General features: G+C 42.5%; 1 protein-coding gene across 2 annotated transcripts in view; it reads right to left on the minus strand.

Annotated features, from left to right (window-relative positions):
* Positions 1-19,137, minus strand: part of LOC147419786 (ACT domain-containing protein ACR9-like) — a 42,248-nt gene extending 23,111 nt beyond the window's left edge. Inside the window, exons 1-5 of one of the 2 annotated variants that reach the window (XM_086505330.1) lie at positions 18,623-19,137; positions 10,597-10,818; positions 10,295-10,400; positions 9,855-10,212; positions 9,495-9,779 (exon numbers count right to left, since the gene is read on the minus strand). In XM_086505330.1, coding sequence (XP_086361456.1) covers positions 9,495-9,779; positions 9,855-10,212; positions 10,295-10,400; positions 10,597-10,818; positions 18,623-18,776 — 1,125 coding nt within the window. In that variant the 5' untranslated portion in view covers positions 18,777-19,137. Of the gene's footprint in view, positions 1-9,470; positions 9,780-9,854; positions 10,213-10,294; positions 10,401-10,596; positions 10,819-18,622 lie in introns of those variants that run through there. The other variant, XM_086505329.1, reaches the window with a different exon arrangement.
* Positions 19,138-23,152: the final 4,015 nt, after the last annotated feature.

Here is a 23,152-nt window from a genome sequence, read left to right on the forward strand (position 1 = left end):
CTCTGCTGCCCTTGATTTGTAATGCATCTATGAACAAATAGATGCAAAAGGAGAAGATTTCCATGGCTGTCAAAACCTGCGTATCGCTGAAAATGCAACAAAACAGCCCTGTAAACACGCATATAATGCCTTCCAATGCTGAAAATGAGCTCCTATGTCTTAGGTAAAGTCATGGGAAGCTCAAAAATGGAGAGAAATGGTTGAAAATCACAGTTAACAGCCTCCAAAACTGCTCCAGACAGTCAGTTACGGATTCTGTTGTCCCAAACTTAGTAAATTGACCAAAAAGTGCCACTTGGCACTCATACATGCAATTTCTCCGCATTGGGCTTCCTGCTTAAAAATCTCTCAACTGGTACATCAGTTGACTTTACAGCAGAGTAATAAAATGTTCCCTTGGTCATATTGAAGGTAATGACGCGAACACATTTCACGGCCCAAAATAGCAATTCCCTAATTTTTAGGAGATGCTTCCGTTGGGCTCCCACTGGTCATTTGACCATCTATCCTCATTGGGACCTATTCCAAAAGTGCAATGTGGCCCAATTGTCGAATACTTTCTGTTGGTGATCCCACCTTGACTTTATGCCTTTATTGAGTTCACTTCCTAGTATCCACCAACTTGCTAAGTGCGACGGGGGGACCTACATGATCTTGAACTGAGCCTAGACATCCTTTTACTTTACGAGTTCCAGTGCCGACCAACTTTCCGTCTGCGGGTGAAACTACCATTCACATTGGCCATACAATGTCCGACCATTTGCAACTTCAAAAAGAGGATCTCAAAAATTAAACAAAAATCATTGAAAGAAACCAACAACTAAGGTTAGCAGTTGCCACGTCCTCGTGACATATCCCCCTCTTGAAATCGCAAACGTCCTCGATTGCGTACCATATATACATGCCATAGATGATCTTGTGTGGTAAGCACCCTTTTATCATCGCATGTATCCGCAAGAAAGACTGTCAAAACATATGTACAAATGACTTAATGAGACCTTCATACTTTTGTCAAACTGTACATTGCTCTTGCACTGAATTCATTAGTACATTTGATGTGCTAGCTCTATCATTACCCCTCCTTTGTAGACATTGGGTTGGGGCATACGTAGGCTGTAACCCAAAGACCTCAAGGTAAAGCTGCAATACATTTGGTGACTCTGACAGTTCATGCTCTTCCATCCACTTTGCATCCATAGGTGGATAGTTCTTGAGCTTCACCACATAGCATCTTGCAACCTGTCCCTTAACTTTTTACCTGTGCAAGAGGCTCTTGCCTCTGCAAACGAGCATAATTCCACAACACTGACGTACCACCCACGACCAAGTAAGCTCAAATTTCAAGATGATTTACCGATGCGTCAAAGAATCGGTGAGCAACGTGTCACCTGGCAGACCTACATCACTCCCGTAGGAGATCTAGTGGCCAATCTACCACCGTGAGACCTATCCCTATCTCATCTTGGTTCATACTTGCAAACCCTAAAAACGCAGCAGAAAATCAGTCCTAATTTGACCACTTTTTAGCAGGACGTACATGCGGAATTTCCTATCTATCCTGTGAAGAGGAACCCTCTTCCATAATGCCCTTCCCTTTGTCGACCATAGTGTAATCCCGCGTTCCTGCACTCTGTGTCTTTACCCAAAACAATCGAGGCTCACTCTTTGAGGAAAAAGGCACCTGTACGGTGAGGTTATGACCCTCACCGGTGCCTGCTTTGGAGTAGCAGCTAGCTACCCCTGTTCCTGCTCAAGGAGGCTCTTGCCTCAGCACAAAAGCATGAACCCACACAGTTGTACATCAATCAAATGAAGAGCCCTCTTGTGGGGCATCACATAACTGCATGTAGGGGGGAGAGAGAGCAGTGTGTAGCATGCAGGGCATCACTCCTAGCACCACACTGTACATGGGAGGGAAAGAAAGCACTCCATAGCTCTTAACCTGTGAGACAGGTTCTCAATGAAGCATTCCCCCAGCATAAATCGAGCGCCCCCTCTGCTGCCCTTGACCTGTAATGCATCTGTGAACAAATAGATGCAAAAGGGGAAGATTTCCATGGCTGTCAAAACCTGCATATCACTGAAAACGCAGCAAAACAGCCCTGTAAACACGCATCTGATGCCTTCCAATGTTGAAAATGAGCTCCTATGTCTTAGGTAAAGTCATGGGAAGCTCAAAAATGGAGAGAAATGGCTGAAACTCACAGTTAACAGCCTCCAAAACTGCTCCAGAAAGTCAGTTACGGATTCTGTTGTCCCAAACTTAGTAAATTGACCAAAAAGTGCCACTTGGCACTCATACATGCAATTTCTCCGCATTGGGCTTCCTGCTTAAAAATCTCTCAACTCGTGCAGCAGTTGACTTTGCAGCAGAGTGATAAAATGTTCCCTTGGTCATATTGAAGGTAATGACGCGAACACGTTTCACGGCCCAAAATAGCAATTCCCTAATTTTTAGGAGATGCTTCCGTTGGGCTCCCACTGGTCATTTGATCATCTATCCTCATTGGGACCACATCCAAAAGTGCAATGTGGCCCAACTGTCGAATACTTTCTGTTGGTGATCCCACCTTGACTTTATGCCTTTATTGAGTTCACTTCCTAGTATCCACCAACTTGCTAAGTGCGACGGGGGGACCTACATGATCTTGAACTGAGCCTAGACATCCTTTTACTTTACGAGTTCCAGTGCCGACCAACTTTCCGTTTGCGAGTGAAACTACCATTCACATTGGCCATACAATGTCCGACCGTTTGCAACTTCAAGAAGAGGGTCTCAAAAATTAAACAAAAATCATTGGAAAGAAACCAACAACTAAGGTTAGCAGTTGCCACGTCCTCGTGACAAATTCCTAGGCTACGGGTAGCTTCACAAGAAGGTGGGGATGGTTACCCTTTAGTTAAGCGTTTATATATCCTTGAAAGGTTAGACGAAGAAAGACAATTGGCTGTGCAAAATGCACTTGTGGAGAAAGATAGGAAGAAGAAATGGTTTGACCGTCATCTAAAGAACAAAGATATCAATGTTGGTGATAAAGTCCTTATGTATGGAGTGCGAAACTAAAAGAAAAAGTTGAAATATGCGGAAAAAGGACCATATGGAGTATGTGAAATCACCCCACAAAGTACCATTCGTGTGGAGACTCTTGATGGAGTTGAAACCATTGGATTCCTCAATGGGAGAAACTTTAAAAGATATTATGATCCTTTAAGCCAAGAGGAGCTACGTGCCAGCCATCAAAAAAAGCAACCACCAAGCACAGACAGAGTTGAAGAAGATACAAGCTCAAGCTAAGGCTAAGGAGCGACAACAACGCATAAAACGCCAACGAGAGACAAACCTTGGAGTTACACATGCATTCCACGTTGAAACAGAGAATGATTGGTTGGACTTTGACACACCTCTAAGATACCCTATTGAACTAAATAGCACCTATAGGAAAGTGCTATATCAGGCCTTGTTAGCCATGGGGTGCTAAATATAATCTTTTGTCATACGAAGTGTAGTGTCAGTTAAGAAAACCATCCCTATCTAAGAGTACTATCCAAGTCAAGGATGTCAACAAGAAGAAAACTGCGATTTTTGGTATCTGGCACACTTCTGTCAGCTATGACAACAAGGTTGTAGCTCAAGACTTTTTGGTCATGCCTATTGGAACTATGGAGGGTAATATAAATCTAGGACGCACGTGGATGATAGCCACCAAAATGCACTATTGATTGGGGGGTTGGGGGTGTCACAACGCAGAAACAAACTCTTAGCCCTGCCACTCAAACCATAGTCCCTGAGCTATACCTCCTGAGGAAATAAAATTAAAAACATTGCATATTGAACCATATGTCCCTATAGCCCAACTCTCTAGATCTTTAAATTCTGTAGTTGAAACAAAGCTTGAGACACACAAGACGCATCCTATCAAGGAAATGATCAAATCTGGGTGCCAAAACGTAAATTGTGTTCTTACCTGTCACTTGACCCATGTGAGACAAATCCTGTGACGACAAAGCCAATAAAAGATCGTGGAAAAGAAAAAATCACAGAACACTATACACCGGATCCGGAGCTAGTATGGGTTCCCAAGCGAGAAAGGCTTGTTTCTCTCAGCTCAATCATAGAAAAAATGAATGAAGCTTCTTGCTCTTCAGGAAGTTCATATACGGAAACAAAAGCTTCAACACGTACCATTGTACATATCCATACAAACAAGAAAGAGTTTGCACCTCCCGTTGTAAGTTCACCGCCTACAACAACGTTGCAAATAAAATCATGGGAGAGTACCTTACCACTTTTGCAACTAGATGAAATGCCTAGGGCGGTCGAAAACTATTGGTCAAAGTCTTGACCCAAGACAACTTAGAACATTTGGTTTCAAAAAGTGACGACATCATTCCAAAAGGTATGATCTACCCAAGGAAGGGGAAAATATTTGCTGACATTCATCATTCACTCACTCCCCTCTTAACCTTCCCCCCTGACTTGTCAATCTCCCAATTTTAGGGAATGTATATATAAAGCATTATACTCACAAAAACAAGATTAAAAAGTAAAAGAGCAAGAGCCACCAAACAAAAATCTGGAGACCTACGAGTTCTAGTACATGACCCAAAATCATAAAAACACATTATGCACAAGGACACGACCTTTATAATATCTGCACTCTAACCATCATCTATCTGTGTGTACAAATATGGCTAGTACGATAGAGTCATCCACTCCTACCTTGAGTGAGAGGTATCCTCTTTAACTTGCAAAGTGTTTCACATAGTCTACCCAGTGCTTGTATGTGAATGGGATTTGGTAGATACGCTAGCGTGTGAGAGGAATTTCGAGGAGTTATGGCTGATACGTCTCTTGCCCACGACTGATCCATACTCAGTAGAAGACGTCTCTCCGATTGCACAAACTTACCCTCTTAACCAAGATGACTATAGACGTAGTGATGTTCTTAGTGAATATTTGTGCCTCTAATGATGAGAAAGAGTTACATGATTACACGGACGGCACATATGGTCTGACGGATGATGACTTCGTTTTTCTTGATGCTGTCGAGGATAGGGATTTAGACTTAGGATTCCCCCCCCAATCTCTACAATATCCTATTCCCTTGACTCTCTCGGGGGAGTGCAAGTAATTAAGTTAGGGTTCCTTATGTTGTTTGATTGTGTTCAATAAGGGTTGTGCCTCTTCCCACTGATGTGCCTCCTAGAGGTATTCTTTGTGTTTTCTAGTGCGTACAAGATATTAGGACTTTAAACTTCATGGAGTCTTTCTCTCGTTCACTCTTCAAATCAAGCGCGATCATCAACACAAACAGGTGTTTCTTGACCATTAGCATTGGCCCTTGTCTTTGTTTTTACGATCCATGTTTGTCTGCTTTAATTGTGATTAGTAGTATAATATTCTACACATTTGCTTAGATTAAACATTAGATTCTCTATAATTTTCTGTCATAATCTCTTGTCTAAGTTTCAGAATCAAGCGGTCTGATTAAGCTAGTTTGACCAAGTTAGGAGTTAGAGATCTTCTCTTAATACCATGGGAATGTCTTCCTAATAATCAATGGTTACTTTAGGTTCTTAATCGAATTTAGGCAGCATGGTGTGCAATGTACTAGGGCTTTCTAGTGGGCTTAGTCCCTAATGACCTTTAGCTTAAGTATTATAAAGGGAGTTTACTAGTATGATGAGCCCGGGGAGGGTAACCGTGTTATATGACCCCCCAAAGTTATAAAATTAAAATGCTGAAAACGAACAAACAAAAAAATCAAAAGTGCCACAATGTAAAATCTTAAGCTGGAAAAGAAATCTCAGCTTGACTTGGTACTTCACTCACATATATCGCCTATGGTACTAGAGTCCTAGAGGTTCCCAATGTGGACGCTTTTCCTTGAAAAGCCAAAAACCAAAATAAGCACACATATCAAAATTGAATCAATGTGAAAAGACTTTGGGGGGTCAAAAGAAAAGACACGCGATGATTTCATGAGCAACTCCTTTTACGTAGCTTAACTACAAGGTCTTCTAGGTATAGCCTCTAGTCAGCCCTCGAACATGAAATACTTGGCTCTCGCGATTAAACAACGTAATTGACCAGAGAAAATTGAGAAGCTTGCCCATGGTATTAATAGTTGACCTCTAATGCCTTTCGACCGTTAAATTAGCGACCCCCGACTTGTTTAGTTTTTGACCTTTACAACTGTTTATGTGTTTGATTATATTATAGTTTAACGTTTACTGCTGACAAATTGTTTAATATTCGGTTACCAATCAATTTGTGTGTCTACAACTGCATATGTTTTTTAATTGAATATGAGAATGCCATTACTGTGTCAATGTTGGTTGACTTTGCAGTGAATGAAGAAGGCTAAGGATATTCAATCTCGGATGCTCTTCCACCTCGACGAACGAACTCATCTCAATAGCTTCCGAGAACGGAATCTACATCAGGAAGGGGGACATGTTAACCGACAACGGAGACCCTTAATAGTCAAACAGTTGAGCCAATACTGGGCGAATAGGAGGCTTGGTGACTACCTAACGCTCCCTATCGCTTGGGGTTGACCTTGGTGTTAAAGCCACTACAAGCGACAGCAAAGACCTTGGGGCTTGTTAACTGACAACGGAGACCCTTAACAGTCAGACAGTGGAGTCAATACTAAGCGAATAGGAGCCTTGGTGACTGCCCAATGCTGCCTATCGCTTGGTATTGACCTTGGTGTTAAAGTCATTACATGCGACAGTGGAGTCAGCACCGAGCGAATAGGAGGCTTGGTGACTGCCCAATGCTCCCCGTAGCTTGGTGCTGACCTTGGCAAATGGGCGTTTGTTCAATTAACATCCATGGATATCATCTTGTTCTGAGTCAAGGATCGGGCTTGTTGGTCCTATGAAGGCTCATAGAGTTTGGATCACAAAACAGACCAAAAACTTGATAAACACTGAAATCTGTACTGATTGTCGAGAAATTGAGTTTGACTTGATGAATCTTGTTCAAATTATGTGAAACTTGACTCAAAGGCTTAAAATATGTCACAAAAAGACTGAGTATTGCAAAAAATGTTCATTTTAATTTAGAAGTAAATAATCACATTTTTTGCTTTTGGCTTAAAATGGATCAAGGTTGATACCGAAGACTCTATGCATGATTATAAACATAAGACCATATTAGGTATTTTGGTAAAAATCTCACATTATGGGAATCTCCAAATCGACCGAATTCATGTAATGCTTGGATGATTGTCGATGAGAGGCGCATCACATATCTCATTTGATACTATTTTTACTTTGATCGACTACTGTTGGCGCCCATGTTTGGATTAAACTCTTATGAAAGGTCCTTTGATCTAGAAATCCTGATTCTGGGAGATGTAAGCTAAGAAGTGCTCTTGCTCCATCTCTGTCTCCTTCTCCTTCGTGTATGTGTGTGTGTATGCTAGAGAGAGAGAGAGAGAGAGAGAGAGAGTGTAATCGAGCATTGCAGCGACATCGGCGGCGGCGAGGCGGTAGAGCGCGGCATCGGCGGCGGCGACTTCTTCACAGCACAGGATCCTTCACGACGGAAGCTTGAGCGATGAGTGATACACCCTTGCTTCTTTGAGCTTGTTAGGCTCTTCTAATTGTGTGTTTGCAGCCTTTCGAGGCTCGCACACAGTGCACAGGCAAGTTCCCAGCTATTACGTACGACAAAGCGTCAATTTTGCAACAAAAAATTCAAAGCGGAATCCCAACCTATTACCTGGATATTGAGGTTCGGTCGCCTCCTTCTCGAAGATACAGCTCATATCGAGATCCTTGAATCCCAATCAAAATAACCAACACTCAAGGGTTCTTTAGCTCCTTCCTATTTACAACAAATTTTGATCAGATTTGCAATTCGTCACTTCCAAGCTCTGAAACCCTATTGAGGGTGGTAAAATTATTGGATCGCGAGCCAACTCTTGTAAGCTTTTGCTTTTATATATTACCAGGTGATTGCACTTTGTGTATAAACACTAATGGAGCTATCACATTTTCACTTCCTTCAATTTGCTAGGATGCATGAATCACAATCCATGTTCCTCTTCAGCAGAATCTAAGACTTGGTCAAATTCTTACTCCCTCTATGTTTAGAGGATTTCCACAATTGGTTTGCCAAGCGGTTTGGGACTTTTGCTATATTTTTAGCTCTTTGCTTTGATTTTTTGGGTTTTTTTGATGGCCGAACTCTTTAGTTTTCTTGTTAGGACTTGGACTCCAGATTTTAGCAGCAACTTGAAGAGACTATTTGCAAGCTATTCCCTTGCTTCCTGTTTAGTTTGGATCCCAAACTCCAGTTTCCCTATGTATTCTGCAATTTTCAAGCTTTTTTTTTCAATTTTCTTGAATTGATGGGGTTTTGGTTTTAGCAAACCCTTGTGTTTCAATATACATTCACGTTTTCCACTTTCTCGTATGAGGTACATGAATAACCATTCATGTTCCTTCACAAATATTTTCCAATTTTGTTTTGCAGGGTCTTTGGAAGCTATATTGGGTGATACTTTGAAATTTGGCCATTGTTTACTCTATTTACCAACACTTCTTCGGATTGTAGAGAGTAATGGTCTTTTTGGCCCAATTATGGTTTTCATATAGTTTTTCCTTACTTATACAACCCAAAGTGATCGCTCCTCAATTACTTAACCTAGTCCTATAAATTAAAAATGACAATGAATCAAATGTGAAAATACGGCTGATGGGGATGGTGTGTACAACATTTTGAAAGAAACGAGAAAGTATGCTTTAAAATCACTCAATCACAATGCTCTTTGCTACCAAATGGTAATTCTAAACAATCCTCGATCTCTAAACCTTACCAAGTGACAAAACCTCATTTTGCTACTATGTTGCTAGTGAAAAATGGGGTGGTTTTAAAGTGGCTCTTTTGGAAGAAGTGAATACGGTCACAAGGTCACTCGCCTATCATAGGATCGAATCCTCGCCAACGGTGCCAATGTTAGCGGATCGCCACGACGAATGTCTATAGTATAGCTAACTAGCAGTAACATATTCTATGTCAATACTCGGAGAAGCGATTGGGATGGGGCACGTAGACGCTTTGAATTTGTCAGACCCAATGGAGATATTGTGAATAGAGATGCATTGCCAAACAATCACTGAATCATCTCACACAGTTTACAACTAACGCGTGCTCAATCCTCGCTCCTACTCACTAATTGATGATTTCCTCAACCAAATGAACTCAAAATGCTACAAAACTCTAGGAGACTATAGGCAAGGACTAGTAAAACCTATGTGGACCTTGTATTCCTGTTTCTAAAAGGTACATAAATCGCGATTCATGGATTTTTAGGTCAGTAAAATATGAACAGAAGTGGTCTAATAGCATCACTTATGGCTTAGGACTAGTCTCCTATCAAAAAATCAGCATTATCACTTGATTATACCATCAAAACAACAAGTTTATGATCACACAGCATAATCGCAAATTATTACAGACAGAAGTGCACTCTGACCTGGAATATGCCAAGATCCAGCTTTCGGATTACTAAAGTTGTGTCATACAGAACTCTTGGACGACCACGTCCACTGGGCTCGATGGGACTAGCAACTAGTAACTCTGTATCTGGGCCTCTATTCCTGACCAATACCTTGACCGGCTGCACAACTTCCATCTCAAGGCGGCAGCACAGCAGCTTCTGTCTCTCAGGCTCAACAACCTTTTTGCCATCTGATTCCAACACAAACAGGTCAATATCTCCATGTCCTTTGGAATTGGTTTCGACACGACCAAAAGCAACCTGTCACAGGGCATCCTCATATAAAGAAGGACGTATGAGTTGTGAACCAGAGTACCAATCCCTACCAAATATTACCTGCATTTGAAAATCCCTCAGTGTCCTTGTGCAATCATACAAGAGGCCTCTTCGATCCTTACAGGAGATTTGAAGTAAACTGTGTGCAGGACTTAATGAGTTATCCAGCACAACAGAGGCAATTGGGAAAGACCCTGTTACGTTCTTTGCTTTCTCAGACAAGGTCTTGAGGTGCCCATTTTCTGCACCCACATAGTCTCCACCAATGAAGGGCACAGGAATAGAAACTGTTGAGCAATCGAACCCACCCCATTCTGGTCCTGCTAGGATGATTTTGCAGTGGACACTCCAATCTCCAAGGCCATCCTTTACACGTTCACAAACAAAGGCTTGCCTTTGCTTCTCATGAAGCTTTTCTCTGAAGACAGGGTTGATTAATATACGTGCCAAAAGATCGATTCATAAAACTCTCATAAGGAAATAGCGGTGAGAGACAATACCTGTTGTCAGTGATATAAAAAAAATTCACAGCTCTGCTGTCTGGAGTTGTGCTTGCTTTCAATTTTTGAACAACTATCTCAAGGTCCCATAGAATGTAAGCAATACCTGCCACAAGAAATCTATACAAATATCTCTAGCGACAATCATCGATGTAGTTGAGCAGTAAAATAAGGCGGTAAACATTTGCCAGCTTATGCATTTGTCTGTTTATTTCATCCGCATGTCACCTTAAGTGCCTTAATTAAGCATAGTGCAATTCTCATTCTTTCAACAGTAAAGAATATCAATACAATCAACTCACCATTCAGAAGGCCGGAACGATCCGCTGACCAGGTTTGCAAAATGTAGACACCTCTGTTGGGTTTAATCTCACATGCAAGCGGTCTCAACAACCATAATATTGTGGATGGACATGTAGAAACAAGATATTTTTTCAGAGTGGCCCACTTTACAGAGTCGAAACATTGATTTTTTGGAGTCACCCAAAAAATTACCAGACACCATTGCCCATCTTTCGACAAATCTACAGACAAATCCAAAAAAAAGCTTAAAGAGAAATTTGCACACTCTTCATTCAGTGGTAAAAAGCATACTCACCTTTCTCTAATCATATGCAATAAGGTCACAAAGTAAATGGCATACCCTTGGACCTTTACCTGTTTTGTTGCTGCAACAAAAATGCTGATGACAAGTCCCATCTTGGATCTCATGTCTAAAGTTAAAATTATCTAAAAACTGACATACCAAACTAGGTCCTCAAACTTCTTCCGGTAACTAGGACATGCATGTGCCTATCAAGCCTTCAGTTCTTTGTAGTGCTCCCCTAGGATCCATCCTGCACACAAGAAATGACACAAGCCAAACACACACATAAAACAAAATGGATCATCCCCAAGCCTAGGAACCTACAGTTACACCAGCCTAGTGCCACACCTCAAGGATAGGGATCCCCTACCACCAGCCCACACCCTAGCAAGAGTGTCCAGACGTGCACTGCCAAGGGTCTATGTCCAAGTGGGTGATCAAACAGACGCCCAACCTAGATTTCTAGGGACATAACTAATCCTCCCTTATGTCTATGAGAGTGTGCAACGAACGGAGACGATGGCACGTGAGAGAGAGAGAGAGAGAGAGAGAGAGAGAGAGAGAGAGAGAGAGAGAGAGAGATGAAATGAAATGTAATATTAACGTCTTCAAAAGGCCAAAATGACCTATGAGACCAAAAGGTTACATGTGGTGAATCTAATACCAGGTCTGGGTACAAAAAGTACAAAGAACTGAAAAGAAAATAGTGGGTAGGGGTGGGGTGAAAGCTGATACAAGGGGAATACACAGGGTGAGATGATACAATGGAGCTCTCTGAGAGTCGAGGCATCATATACATATACATCAGTATCCAAAAGGCGTGAGAGAGAGAGAGAGAGAGAGAGAGAGAGAGAGAGAGAGAGAGAGAGAGACCACAACCGCAAGATATCGTGAAGAGGGGGCCGATCAGCCCCCCATGACTACCATGACCAGATGATGGAAGTGGGTACCCCCCTGCCCCCATAAATAGGTTCCCAAGGGGAGGTAGGGCAATGCCATATAAAATCCCCCACGACCCAACAAGAAATGAAATATATATGAGGGTGCCCGGACAAGGTGGGCGGCCGGCCCCAAACTCGGGCGGCCAACCTAGACTATGGGTGGCCAGTCCGGAAACATACTAGCCACACAAGTATGCCCTAAACCTATGTGAAGCAGCAGAGTGGTGTAAGTCTAACACCCCCTCTCAGCACCGGATGCTGAACAAACCGCATGCAGCTGAAGATGTGAGGCAAATGATGAAGATGTCTGCTACAATGTCCAGTGAAGCACGATACTTTTATGTCGAAAAGAGTTTCTAGCAAAGACAACGATTTTGAATCTAAAGACAAAACGGAATCTTACATGCGAAAAAAAAAAGATTAAATTAAAAAAGTTTATGGTAGACACTTTAACTGTCACAAGACGGGCACCACGTGCCAATAGAAAAGAGCAGACTGAACAGACTTTTAACACTTCAATAACAACTGAATTGAAAGAGAGAGAGACGACACGCGACACAAAGTGGCGGAATTCCACCCCAGAGAGTATTGGCCCCAAACTTTGGCGCTCCTTTCGGTATTTCTTTATATTGCATCAACACAGTACAAGCCAGTACTCCAGACTCTACACCTTCTCCAGGAAGCATGGCAGAGAATGAGCCCTTAGCGCCCTTGGCCTATGAAAAGCAGTTTACAGTGAAAAGCCTTCAAACTCAAAAGCATCTGGTCCAAAAGCAATGCCAAAAGGCTGCCAACGTAAATCACGGAATTCCGTACAATCGCCACGTCAACAATCAGTGCAAAACACGAAAATCAATACAACCTACCACATCAGCAGTGTCAGCGTAATTTCCGAAAATCTACCACGTCATCAGTTCATGCGCAAGCCTGTGTGTGTAGGTCTTGCTTTATTTTAATCCTTTATGTCACTTGGAGCCCCATCGGACGGGGTCCCCATAAGTTGGTAGGACTTCTTCTGTTACTTGTTCTTCTTAGGGGGCTTTGACACGTCAGCAATTTGTGACATCTCCCCTTCTTGAAAGAGAGTAATCGTCCGCAATTACAGCATATCTGCAAAACAACTCAAGTTAGCTCAAAAAAAATTATGAGGGTCATTCGGAGGGACAATCACTTTGCTCTTTTTGTTAAGGAGTTAGCTTCTCCTCTCGGCTCTTTTGATCAAGGAGTTAGCTTCTCCTTTCGTCCAGATCGGAACTCTCGATATTCCGGCGTAGTAAAATTAGCCATCACACCCAGACCGTACTGATCTTCCACGAGTGTCTTGATGCACTAAAATTACATACCCAGGCAATCTCATCCAATTAGGAATATTCAATAGTTGGCACATCACAATGCAACACAAATGCTTACATATGCATGTTACAAGACACAACAAACAGCACCGCTGAGCACTCCCTCGAGACAAACGGTCTGTGGTATGAAGCTACTCAACGACTACCTCGTCACTCCCCCCGCAAATAGCTTAAAAAGGTCCGAGCCATGAGCTCAGAGGACTGTACAACCAAACGCTCCCCAGACCACAGTCTGCATCGCTTGGAGGTTCACGCTCCCCAGGCATCGACCTATGTCATTCGTAGGTTTTCTAGCATACAATGAAATGCTCCCGAGGCATCGGACTGCGTTGTTTCGAGGTTCAAACAATACCAAAATAGTCTTTCTCACTTCTCCACCGAGGAGTAAAATCACCAATCATTGAAACAAATATCAAACCAGAGTCAAACAATTCAAATCGGCACTAAAACAGGTTCAAAACAGATACCATCCATTTCAAACAAATTTCAAACAGGATCACCAAACAAGATCAAACAGAACTCAAACTTAAAAAGCAATCTTGACATCAGTCGAGCTTTGAAAAGTCGGTTGACTTTCCATCCTGAAACCTGTACCAAAAATTAGGGTTAAGTTCCTTCCATGAGGTCGTGCCGAGCACAGCATGGTCCATTAGCTCTTGGACAAACAATGTTTCTTTGGCGGAGATGGTAGTCCCAAGATAGCAATCGCACTGGACCTCCAAGGTCATCTGATCGTGAAGAGACATCTACTAGGAGATGTCAAGAAATTTTAAGTTATAATCTGCTAGGGTTTCCATGGCAAGCATTTCAGGATACCCCACTCTGCCAGAAGTTGCACTCTGAAGGAAGATGTCAGAAACCATATTACTTTGGGCAAAAATTTTCTTGAAAGCTTGCCAAGTCCTTGGAGTGTACTGCTTGGTAGCTATAGACATCTGCATGGTACTGTCTCTGAGAAAAACAGCAGCTCGAAACAAATCTTGGATCCTTCTCTTGCAAGTGATCTTAATGGCTTATGCCCTGTAAGACATGAGCGGTGAAGACGGGAGCGCGTCCGATGCACGATGAAATAAGGGTGGGAGTGGCTAATAAGTCTGGGTTGGAGGGCGAAGGGCGAAGATACCTCAAATAAATTCTAGAAGTCTCTGGTTTGCTCTGTCTGCTCTTTTGTGGGACCCGTATGCTTTCAGAAAAGCACACGCCTGATGCTCTAATACCACTGTCACAAGACGGGCACCACGTGCCAATAGAAAAGATCAAACTGAACAACTTTAAGCACTTCAAATAACAATTGAAACTGATAGAGAGAGACGACACGCGACACAGAGTGGCGAAATTCCACCCCAGAGAGTATTGGCCCCAAACCTTGGCGCCCCTTTCGGTATTTCTTTATATTGCATCAACACAGTACAAGCCTGTACTCCAAACTCTGCACCTTCTCCAAGAAGCATGCCAGAGAATGAGCCCTAACCACATATTTAAAGGCCCTTGGCCTGAAAAGCAGTTACTGTGAAAAGCCTTCAAAACTCAAAAGCTTCTGGTCCCAAAAGCAATGCCAAAAGCTGCCAACGTAATTTACGGAAATCCGTACAGCTGCCACGTCATCAGCCAACGCAAAACGCGGAATCCGTACAGCCTGCCACATCATCATGCCAGCGCAATTTTCGAAAATCTACCACATCATCACTTTGTGTGTGTGTGCGGGTCCTGCTTTATTTTAATCCTTTGTCACTAGGGCCCCATCGGACGAGGTCTCCATAAGTTGGTAGGACTTCTTCTTCTGCTTAGGGTTTAGGCCCCTCGGCCGGCATCTGCAAGTCGACTCCATTCTTTAGGGTTTTGACACGTCAGCAGTTTGTGACACACAGATAGTTTATTGAGGAGATTTGGAGAGAGACAACCTCAAAGACAGATTATTGATTTCTTCAAGCAAGACACAGGATAGATAAAGGAGCAGCCACCACTGCAAAGCTCAGCTCATACTCACACCCACGCTACTCTCATTGACCGAGCATTGAAGCTAGGGAGATCGAGATGTTCACAACTGAGGAGAGGAGCTTCACAACATCGACGGAGACTACAACAAAGGATTCGAGCCATACTATCTCGACATATTGAGTATAGATGAGGATGGATTCATCACCCATTATATCACCCTCTTGTATTGGGCACCCATCAATGATCACACATACCCCACACAATAACACTTCTAAATTCATTTTAGTATCTCCTTTTTTTGTACCCAGACATGGTATCAGATTCACCAGTTTCTAAGTGATTGGTCTCATAGGTCATTTTGGCCTTTTGAAGACGTTAATATATCATATCATTTCATTGCGCTCTCTCTCTCTCTCTCTCTCTCTCTCTCTCTCTCTCTCTCTCTCACACACACACACACACACACACACACACACCCCAATCAAAAAATCTCAAGGACACCTAGTTTTGATTTGCAAAGGATGACTCCTATGCAACTTTGGTGTAAGAGAGAAGAGCTTACCAAGGTTTGTGAAGCTAGAGAAGTTGGTAAATGGACAGTCTATCGAGGAGGACGCGCCATCGTTGAAAACTTTCGGCAACTCCCAATGATACTCCATAACCAATAGTTTTTCTTTTGCTTGTAAAAATAGAGTTAGACGCTGCCATTAGGTCCTTCCATGAGACAGCTAGTGATAAGACCTCTGCATTGCATGTTGTGGACACGGCTCTCTCTCTCTCTCTCTCTCTCTCTCTCTCTCTCTCTCTCTCTCTCTCTCTCTCTCTCTCTCTCTCTCTCTCTCTCTCTCTCGCGCGCGCGCGAATAACGAGTCTTGAGTTCAACTCTCCTCATCGGATAGATCTCTAAGGTCTCTTGGGATAATTTCCTACAACGTTAAAACATTCTTCTTCCGGGTGCGCGCGCACGTCCACGCGCTAATAAAAAGAGGAAAACGGTATAATCTTTCTATCAACCAAGTGTGGTAGATTGGTTATGCCATTTCCCTCTTGAATAATAGGTCTTGAGTTCAAGTCTCCTCGCCGGATAGATCTTTAAGGTTTCTTGGGATAGTTTCCCACGACGTTAAAACAATCTTCTTCTTGGGTGTGTGTGTGTGTGCGCGCGCGCTAATAAAAAAAGGAAAACGGTATAACCTTCTATCACCCAGTGTAGTAGATTGGTTATGCCATTTCCCTCTGGAATAACAAGTCTTGAGTTCAACTCTTTTCGTCGGATAGATCTTTAAGGTCTCTTGGGATAGTTTCCTACGACATTAAAACAATCTTCTTCTTCTCTCTCTCTCTCTCTCTCTCTCTCTCTCTCTCTCTCTCTCTCTCTCTCTCTCACACACACACACACACACACACACAAGTGAAGAGGAAACTCTTTTCCACCCTCCTCTCTAGAAGAGGAGAAACAGTTTTGCATGCATCTTTGGTCCTCGTCGGATAGATCTTTAAGGTCTCTTGGGATAGTTTCCTACGACGTTGAAATTCTCTTCTTCTCAGGTGTGTGTGTGTGTGGGTGGGTTGTATGTGTGGACGCTAATAGAAGAGGAAAATGGTATAACCTTTCTATCACCCACGTGTGGTAGATTGGTTATGCCATTTCCCTCTTGAATAACAGGTCTTGAGTTCAACTCTCCTCGTCGGATAGATCTTTAAGGTCTCTTGGGATAGTCTCCTACGATGTTAAAATTCTCTTCTTCTCGGGAGTGTGGGTGTGTGTGTGCGTTAATAAGAAGAGGAAAATGGTATAACCTTTCTATCACCCAAGTGAGGTAGATTGGTTATGCCATTTCCCTCTTGAATAACAAGTCTTGAGTTCAACTCTCCTCGTTGGATAGATCGTCTCTTGGGATAGTTTCCTACGACGTTAAAATTCTCTTCTCGGGTGTGTGTGTGTGGGGGGGGGGGGGGGTGCGTGCACTAATAAGAAGAGGAAAATGGTATAACATTTCTATCACCCAAGTGTGGTAGATTGGTTATGCCACTTCCCTCTTGAATGACAGGTCTTGAGTTACTCTCCTCGTCGGATAGATCTTTAAGGTCTCTTGGAATAGTTTCCTAGGACGTTAAAATTCTCTTCTTCTCGGGTGTATGTGTGTGTGCGCGCGCTAATAAGAAGAGGAAAATGGTATAACCTTTCTATCACCCAAGTGTGGTAAATTGGTTATGCCATTTCCCTCTTGAATAAGAGGTCTTGAGTTCAACTCTCCTCGTCGGATAGATCTTTAAGGTCTCTTGGGATAGTTTCCTACGACGCTGAAATTCTCTTCTTCTCGGGGGTGTGTGTGCGCGCGCTAATAAGAAGAGGAAAATGGTATAACCTTTCTATCACCCAAGTGTGGTAGATTGGTTATGCCATTTCCCTCTTGAATAACAGGTCTTGAGTTCAACTCTCCTCGTTGGATAGATCTTTAAGGTCTCTTGGGATAGTTTCCTACGACGTTAAAATTCTCTTCTTCTTCTTTCCCCCCCCTCTCTCTCTCTCTCCCCCCCAAAAAAACGCTTGAAACTGGCAAAAAGCAGAGCTATGAGAGCAAAGGTTTGTTTGAAGGCAAGGGTGAAGAACCCAACAGACATTGCTCGTGCATGTGTGGAGTGACGAGTCTAAATAGCAATGGCTGAGCAGTGCCATCCTTGTGCAAAAGAGCACCGTGTATTGTCGTGGCGATGGAGAAAAATGGTATGTTGATGAGAATGGAAATATTCTTAAGCCTTGTCCAACTTTAAAAGTAGTTTAGTAAATAGAGGTATAGAGATGGAAATGGTGTATAAGGATGGTTAAAGGAAATCATTAGTTAGTAGGGAAAAGTACTAGAAAAGAGATGGTAGGCAAAACATACTCCTGCCTCATTTGTACTTTGGAAGAGAGAGACCGCCCAAGAGAGATTGGTTGACAGCCTCAGAACTTTTGAGTCTCACTCACTGGACACAGCCATTCAAACTGCTGCCTCATGCTTGCTGAGTGATCATGCTGTAGCCGTAGGTGTGGGTCAAGGTGGAGTCGCCCAAGAAAATCCCTATATCTGCCCACCAAAATGCCTACCTCAACCACCCAAAACGGCTTTTACGGTTAAAATGAGCCCATGATGTGCGATGCACACAATGGTCCACAAGGACCAGATTGAAAACCACCCATAGCAGACTTCAGTTGGCCAACGCAGCAGCCATGCAGGCTTTCCTTTGGCATCCAACCGAGAGCGCACATTCATCCCTAGAGTGTGTAACAAACGCACGAGCAAAGGGCATAAGGAAGGCAACTGAGCTGGTGGGTGTAGCAGCAGCCCCCTCACAGAGGCTTTTAATTTACTTTGTGACAAAGATCATAAGTAGAAGTTAAGGTCTAATGGATTTCATATGGGCTGTGCATTTGGAACTGTTTATCCCCATAACTTTTTTCTTGGATGATGCATTCCAACAGCTTTTCAGTACCCACCAGACCAGGAAATGAGTATGAGAAGATTACCTCCTTTGACAACATTCAGGCCAAATTCAAAGAGTACACGAGCAAGGTCGAACGCCAGCCCAGGCTGATCAAGGCAATTGATGGAGATGGTGGTGGGGTCTCCTTTCTGCTGCCCACGTTGGATGACCACAATGTTGTCATCACTGCTGTTCATCGTTCCTCTCTCTCTCTCTCTCTCTCTCTCTCTCTCTCTCTGCGCATGCGCAAACCCTACATGTCAAATAGCTGCAATTCTACAACTCCGTTACCAGTCTTCTCATCTCTCTCTCTCTCATCCTGTAGGCTGTACTGCGGTTGGTTTCTCTGTTTGAAAGAAGCCGTCCTGTCATCATCGAAATTTCGCCAAGTGTCTTCTTCCGCTGGAGATGTTCAGTTCACACACGTCCGACCTTTATCCGGACAAGTTTTGAATTTGCACTGTGCAGATCCCGCCCAAGCTCCTCTAGGCTCTACTCCATGGAGTCGCAACCATTGGAACACACACAAACTCAATGTTTCAGACCCGCCGTTATGTTGGGCGATACCCCCCCAAGAAGCTCCACACCACCACCCACTTTTCAACTGGTTATTTTTACTAGCAACCAATCGTCTTGCCACAAGGCTGCTTTCATTGGCTGTAATATTTTGCAAAGTGTTTTTACTAGTAGTAGTGCTACCGATGTTGTGTCGTTGTTGTCACTCTTGTCTAAACCCAGCCTAAGCACCTTGATTTATGGCATTACCTACAAAATTTGTGCTCTTGTAATTCTTGCGTATCTTTATAGAAGAAACAAAGTTATCCGGCAAAACACAATTTGAGCCTAGGTATGGCCAAATCATTTCACACATCCTATGGGCTAGGCATCTACTACGTATCTTCTTTCTCATTTGGAGCAATTCTCTCTCTCTCTCTCTCTCTCTCTCTCTCTCTCTCTCTCTCTCTCTCTCTCTCTCTCTCTCTCTCTCTCTCACACACACACACACACACACACACACACACCGATCTCTCCCCCACCGATGGGAAGTGAGCAGGAGATGCAAATCAAGGAAGACGAGTGCTTGCACAAGATTAAAGTACATTAATAAGGAATGTTTCAAATCTTTTGTCTTATGGTGCCATCAAACTTGCTAATCTTAATTTTGTCTTTATTTTAGCTCGCTCTCTCTCTCTCTCTCTCTCTCTCTCTCTCTCTCTCTCTCTCATACACACACACACACAAACCCTAAGGTATTTCCACTCCACAATGAGCGCGGGGGCGGTGCCCTCAAGGGGGTTAGACACAGAGCCATCCCACTCTCCCTGCTCAAGAAGATGGAACAAAACCTGCCAAATCTATCTTCATGCCCTCCCTCACTTAGGCCCACACAAGACAGAGTAGCCATGAACGGTAGCAATACCAAGCACCAGGGATATTTCTATGTGCAGGCTCCATCGCTTTAGCAAGTGTGGTGAAGAAAGCAAGTTGTAGAAGATGCAGCAGCTAGGCAAGAAGACCTATACGAGCTGCCCATGCTTTGCACAGGCTGCTGATGTTGTTTGCTTGTGACTTGTGATGCTCTACTTGCGCATTTTGGGCTATTGTCCTAGCTCTGCTCGGTTGCCTTCCATTGTAAAGGTGTTTTCAACTCGTCACATTACACAAGCAGCGGCCATGGCCACCCGAGCCTTATCCCACATCAAGCCAACCTTCATCGGAGTCGTGGCAACACCCCCAAAGCTCGACAGCCCCGTTCGCCTTCGAAATTAACTCGAGAGACTTCGTAAAGAGATCAATGAACTGAACAAGAGACTCGCTACAATTGAGGCCCGCTGTCTCACTGCAGTAGAGCAAAGTAAGAATGAAACAGAATAGATGGAAGCCATGCTCAATGAAGCAAAAGGGGATGTAGCGGCCACCCTCACAAAGGAAGTCAAGACTCAAGTGCATGAGGAAATCTCTTGCAAGATTGAAGACCGTGTGGCATCCATGCTACGCGAACAGAAACAAGCCCGTCTCCTTGTAGCAGAGAAAAGCAAGAATGAAACGGAACAAATGGAAGCCATGCTCACTAAAGCAAAAGGGGAAGTAGTGACCACCCTCACAAAGGAATTCAAGACTCAAGTGCATGAGGAGATCTCTCGCAAGATTGAAAACCATGTGGCATCAATGATACGTGAATAGAAACGGCAAGAAGATATAGCCCTCAATGTTTGCATTGGCGAGCTCCCAAGATATTGGAAAGGAGAAAGGGGTCTCAAGTTCAATGAGTCCCTTACTTGAATTCAAATAATAATCCCTGTGGAAGTACAATGGGATCAAGCAACAATCACCACCCTCACACATGAACACCGCACCAACCATGTGATTCTCACTTTCAAGAACAAGATAGATCTAATCAAGATCCTTCATCGATTGAGGCTTCTCAAAGACACCAAATTTTGGTTTGCAGAAGATCTCACACCTTCCCAACTCAAGCAAAAGAAGGTAGAACTCCAAAAGGTGCATGAAGCGTGCACATCAAGAAAATGGGCAATTTACCGAGGAGTCAAAGCCATTGTCCAGGAGTTTTGAACTCCCAAATTGGCTAACCCCTCACCTAGGTTTTATTGTTTTTTAACCCTTCGTTGGACCCTCGGTCCTTAACTGAGTGTATCTAATAACACATCCACTTAGAAGGAACCCTCTCTAATGTTTTTTCTTCCGTCCCATATTACCTCCATGGATGATAATTCAATCTATCTAATGTATTTATCTCTCCCTCTCTCTCTCTCTCTCTCTCTCTCTCTCTCAAACACACACACACACACACACACAAATGATGTGATTGTAGGCCCAACTTTCCTTTCTTTTTTTTTAATACTCAACACAAAGAGTGAGTTAATATATTAAAACCAAAAAGAATTACTCCAGCTAGGCCAACATCATCCCAACCTTGCGAGGCTTCGACACCAACGAGAGAATCAAACCCAAGCGATGATCCAACATTATTCAAACAAAGACAAGCATATATTGAAACTACCTTTTAATATAAAACAATTTATTCTTCTTTAATTTTAAAGGTCCCTTCATTTCATAGCCCTTCATTTTCATTTTATTATTTTCATTTATTATTGATTATCTAAAAAATCCTTAAAGTGAAAAAGGAAGGTAGGCACACATTTGATGTGAGTATTGAATTGATATTTTAATTTGTAAAACTTCCTTTCATTTAAGAGCCTCATAAGGGTCCATCCCAACGGGAGAATCAACGTGACGATTCACCTTTTTAGAATGCTAGCATGAACCTTCATCTTGTTTGTATTAGCATGTGTGTGTGTGTGTGTATGTGTGGATGGGTCGGTATCAGTGTATGCATGTGTATGTGTGTATATTTGTGAATGTGTGTGTGTGTGTGTGAATATATGTGTGTCTATGTGCTCCCAACCTCGAGGATTCTATTCAAGTGTCTCACCAACTGAGTTATCACCATATGTTAAACCTTTGGTTATGGTTGAGTCTGAATAAATGCCTACAATCACATGTCCTTTTTGTTGTATTTTATTATAAAATTGTATTTGTCCATTATACACACATTATCACAACACTACTAGGATGCTTTGTCACTAGGGACATTTTTTTGTGTCACATAAACGGCGACAAAAATAGTGTCGCTATAGAACCGTTGTATAAGAAACGCTTATAGCGATGCAAAAGCGTCATATAACACTAGATTGGTAACATGACACTTTTATATCCTTGGACACTTTTGTGTCTTGTTAAGTGACCATTTTGCTTGAGTTATTTGAAGAGTATGAAAATGAATTTTTAGGTGCTATATATCCACAAAGTTGTCTTATGAGCTGAAAAAACTTGAATTTTTTTTTAGAATATCGATCTCACTATTAACCTTACTCTTGCACAGCATTTTTGAACCTAAACTCTGTGAAAAAACGAGTCCTATTTTTGGCTTTTTTTTCATAACTATACCACTTTAAAGTTCATGTTTGTGACGTTTAGATTGCTAGAGGATAAGACTTTGTAGTTCTCAACATGTTTTGACGCTTCTAGGGAGAACTAAGTGTTAAAATTGAAAGATATGACCAAATTACAAGAATTGCCTAATCCTGTTTTTCCGTCAAAATTAGCACTTTTATGATTTTTTTGGTGGCTTTCTTGATATCCAAATGAAGTTTTGATTGTGTAAGTGTCATTGTCATGTATAACATAAATATAATCTTCCTTCAGCTTTTGGGGACCTAATATGCTATATAGCATAGTATATCATGATGCTTGAGGTTTTTGATCGCGGAAGAATACGAGACATTTTAGTGTAACAAGTGTAGCTTTCTCAATATTGTTAGTTTCTTATGCCAATTGTGTATATTTTGTAGGTAGTAACCATATCTAATCATAAACTATAAATTTGGCTAGATATTGAGTGGTTTCTATGGAATTTTAGAGGTTATAATGATAAACCCAGTTTTGTCATATTTGTTGTATTTAGCACTTCATCATTGTCCCTAAGGTTCCACTTAGTAAAAGATACATTATTCTTTTGACATACTCCATGGCTCCTTTTGGATCCAAAGAC

Source organism: Adiantum capillus-veneris, chromosome 29 (assembly GCF_014529385.1).
Source record: "Adiantum capillus-veneris isolate H3 chromosome 29, ASM1452938v2, whole genome shotgun sequence".
Classification (NCBI taxonomy): domain Eukaryota; kingdom Viridiplantae; phylum Streptophyta; class Polypodiopsida; order Polypodiales; family Pteridaceae; genus Adiantum; species Adiantum capillus-veneris.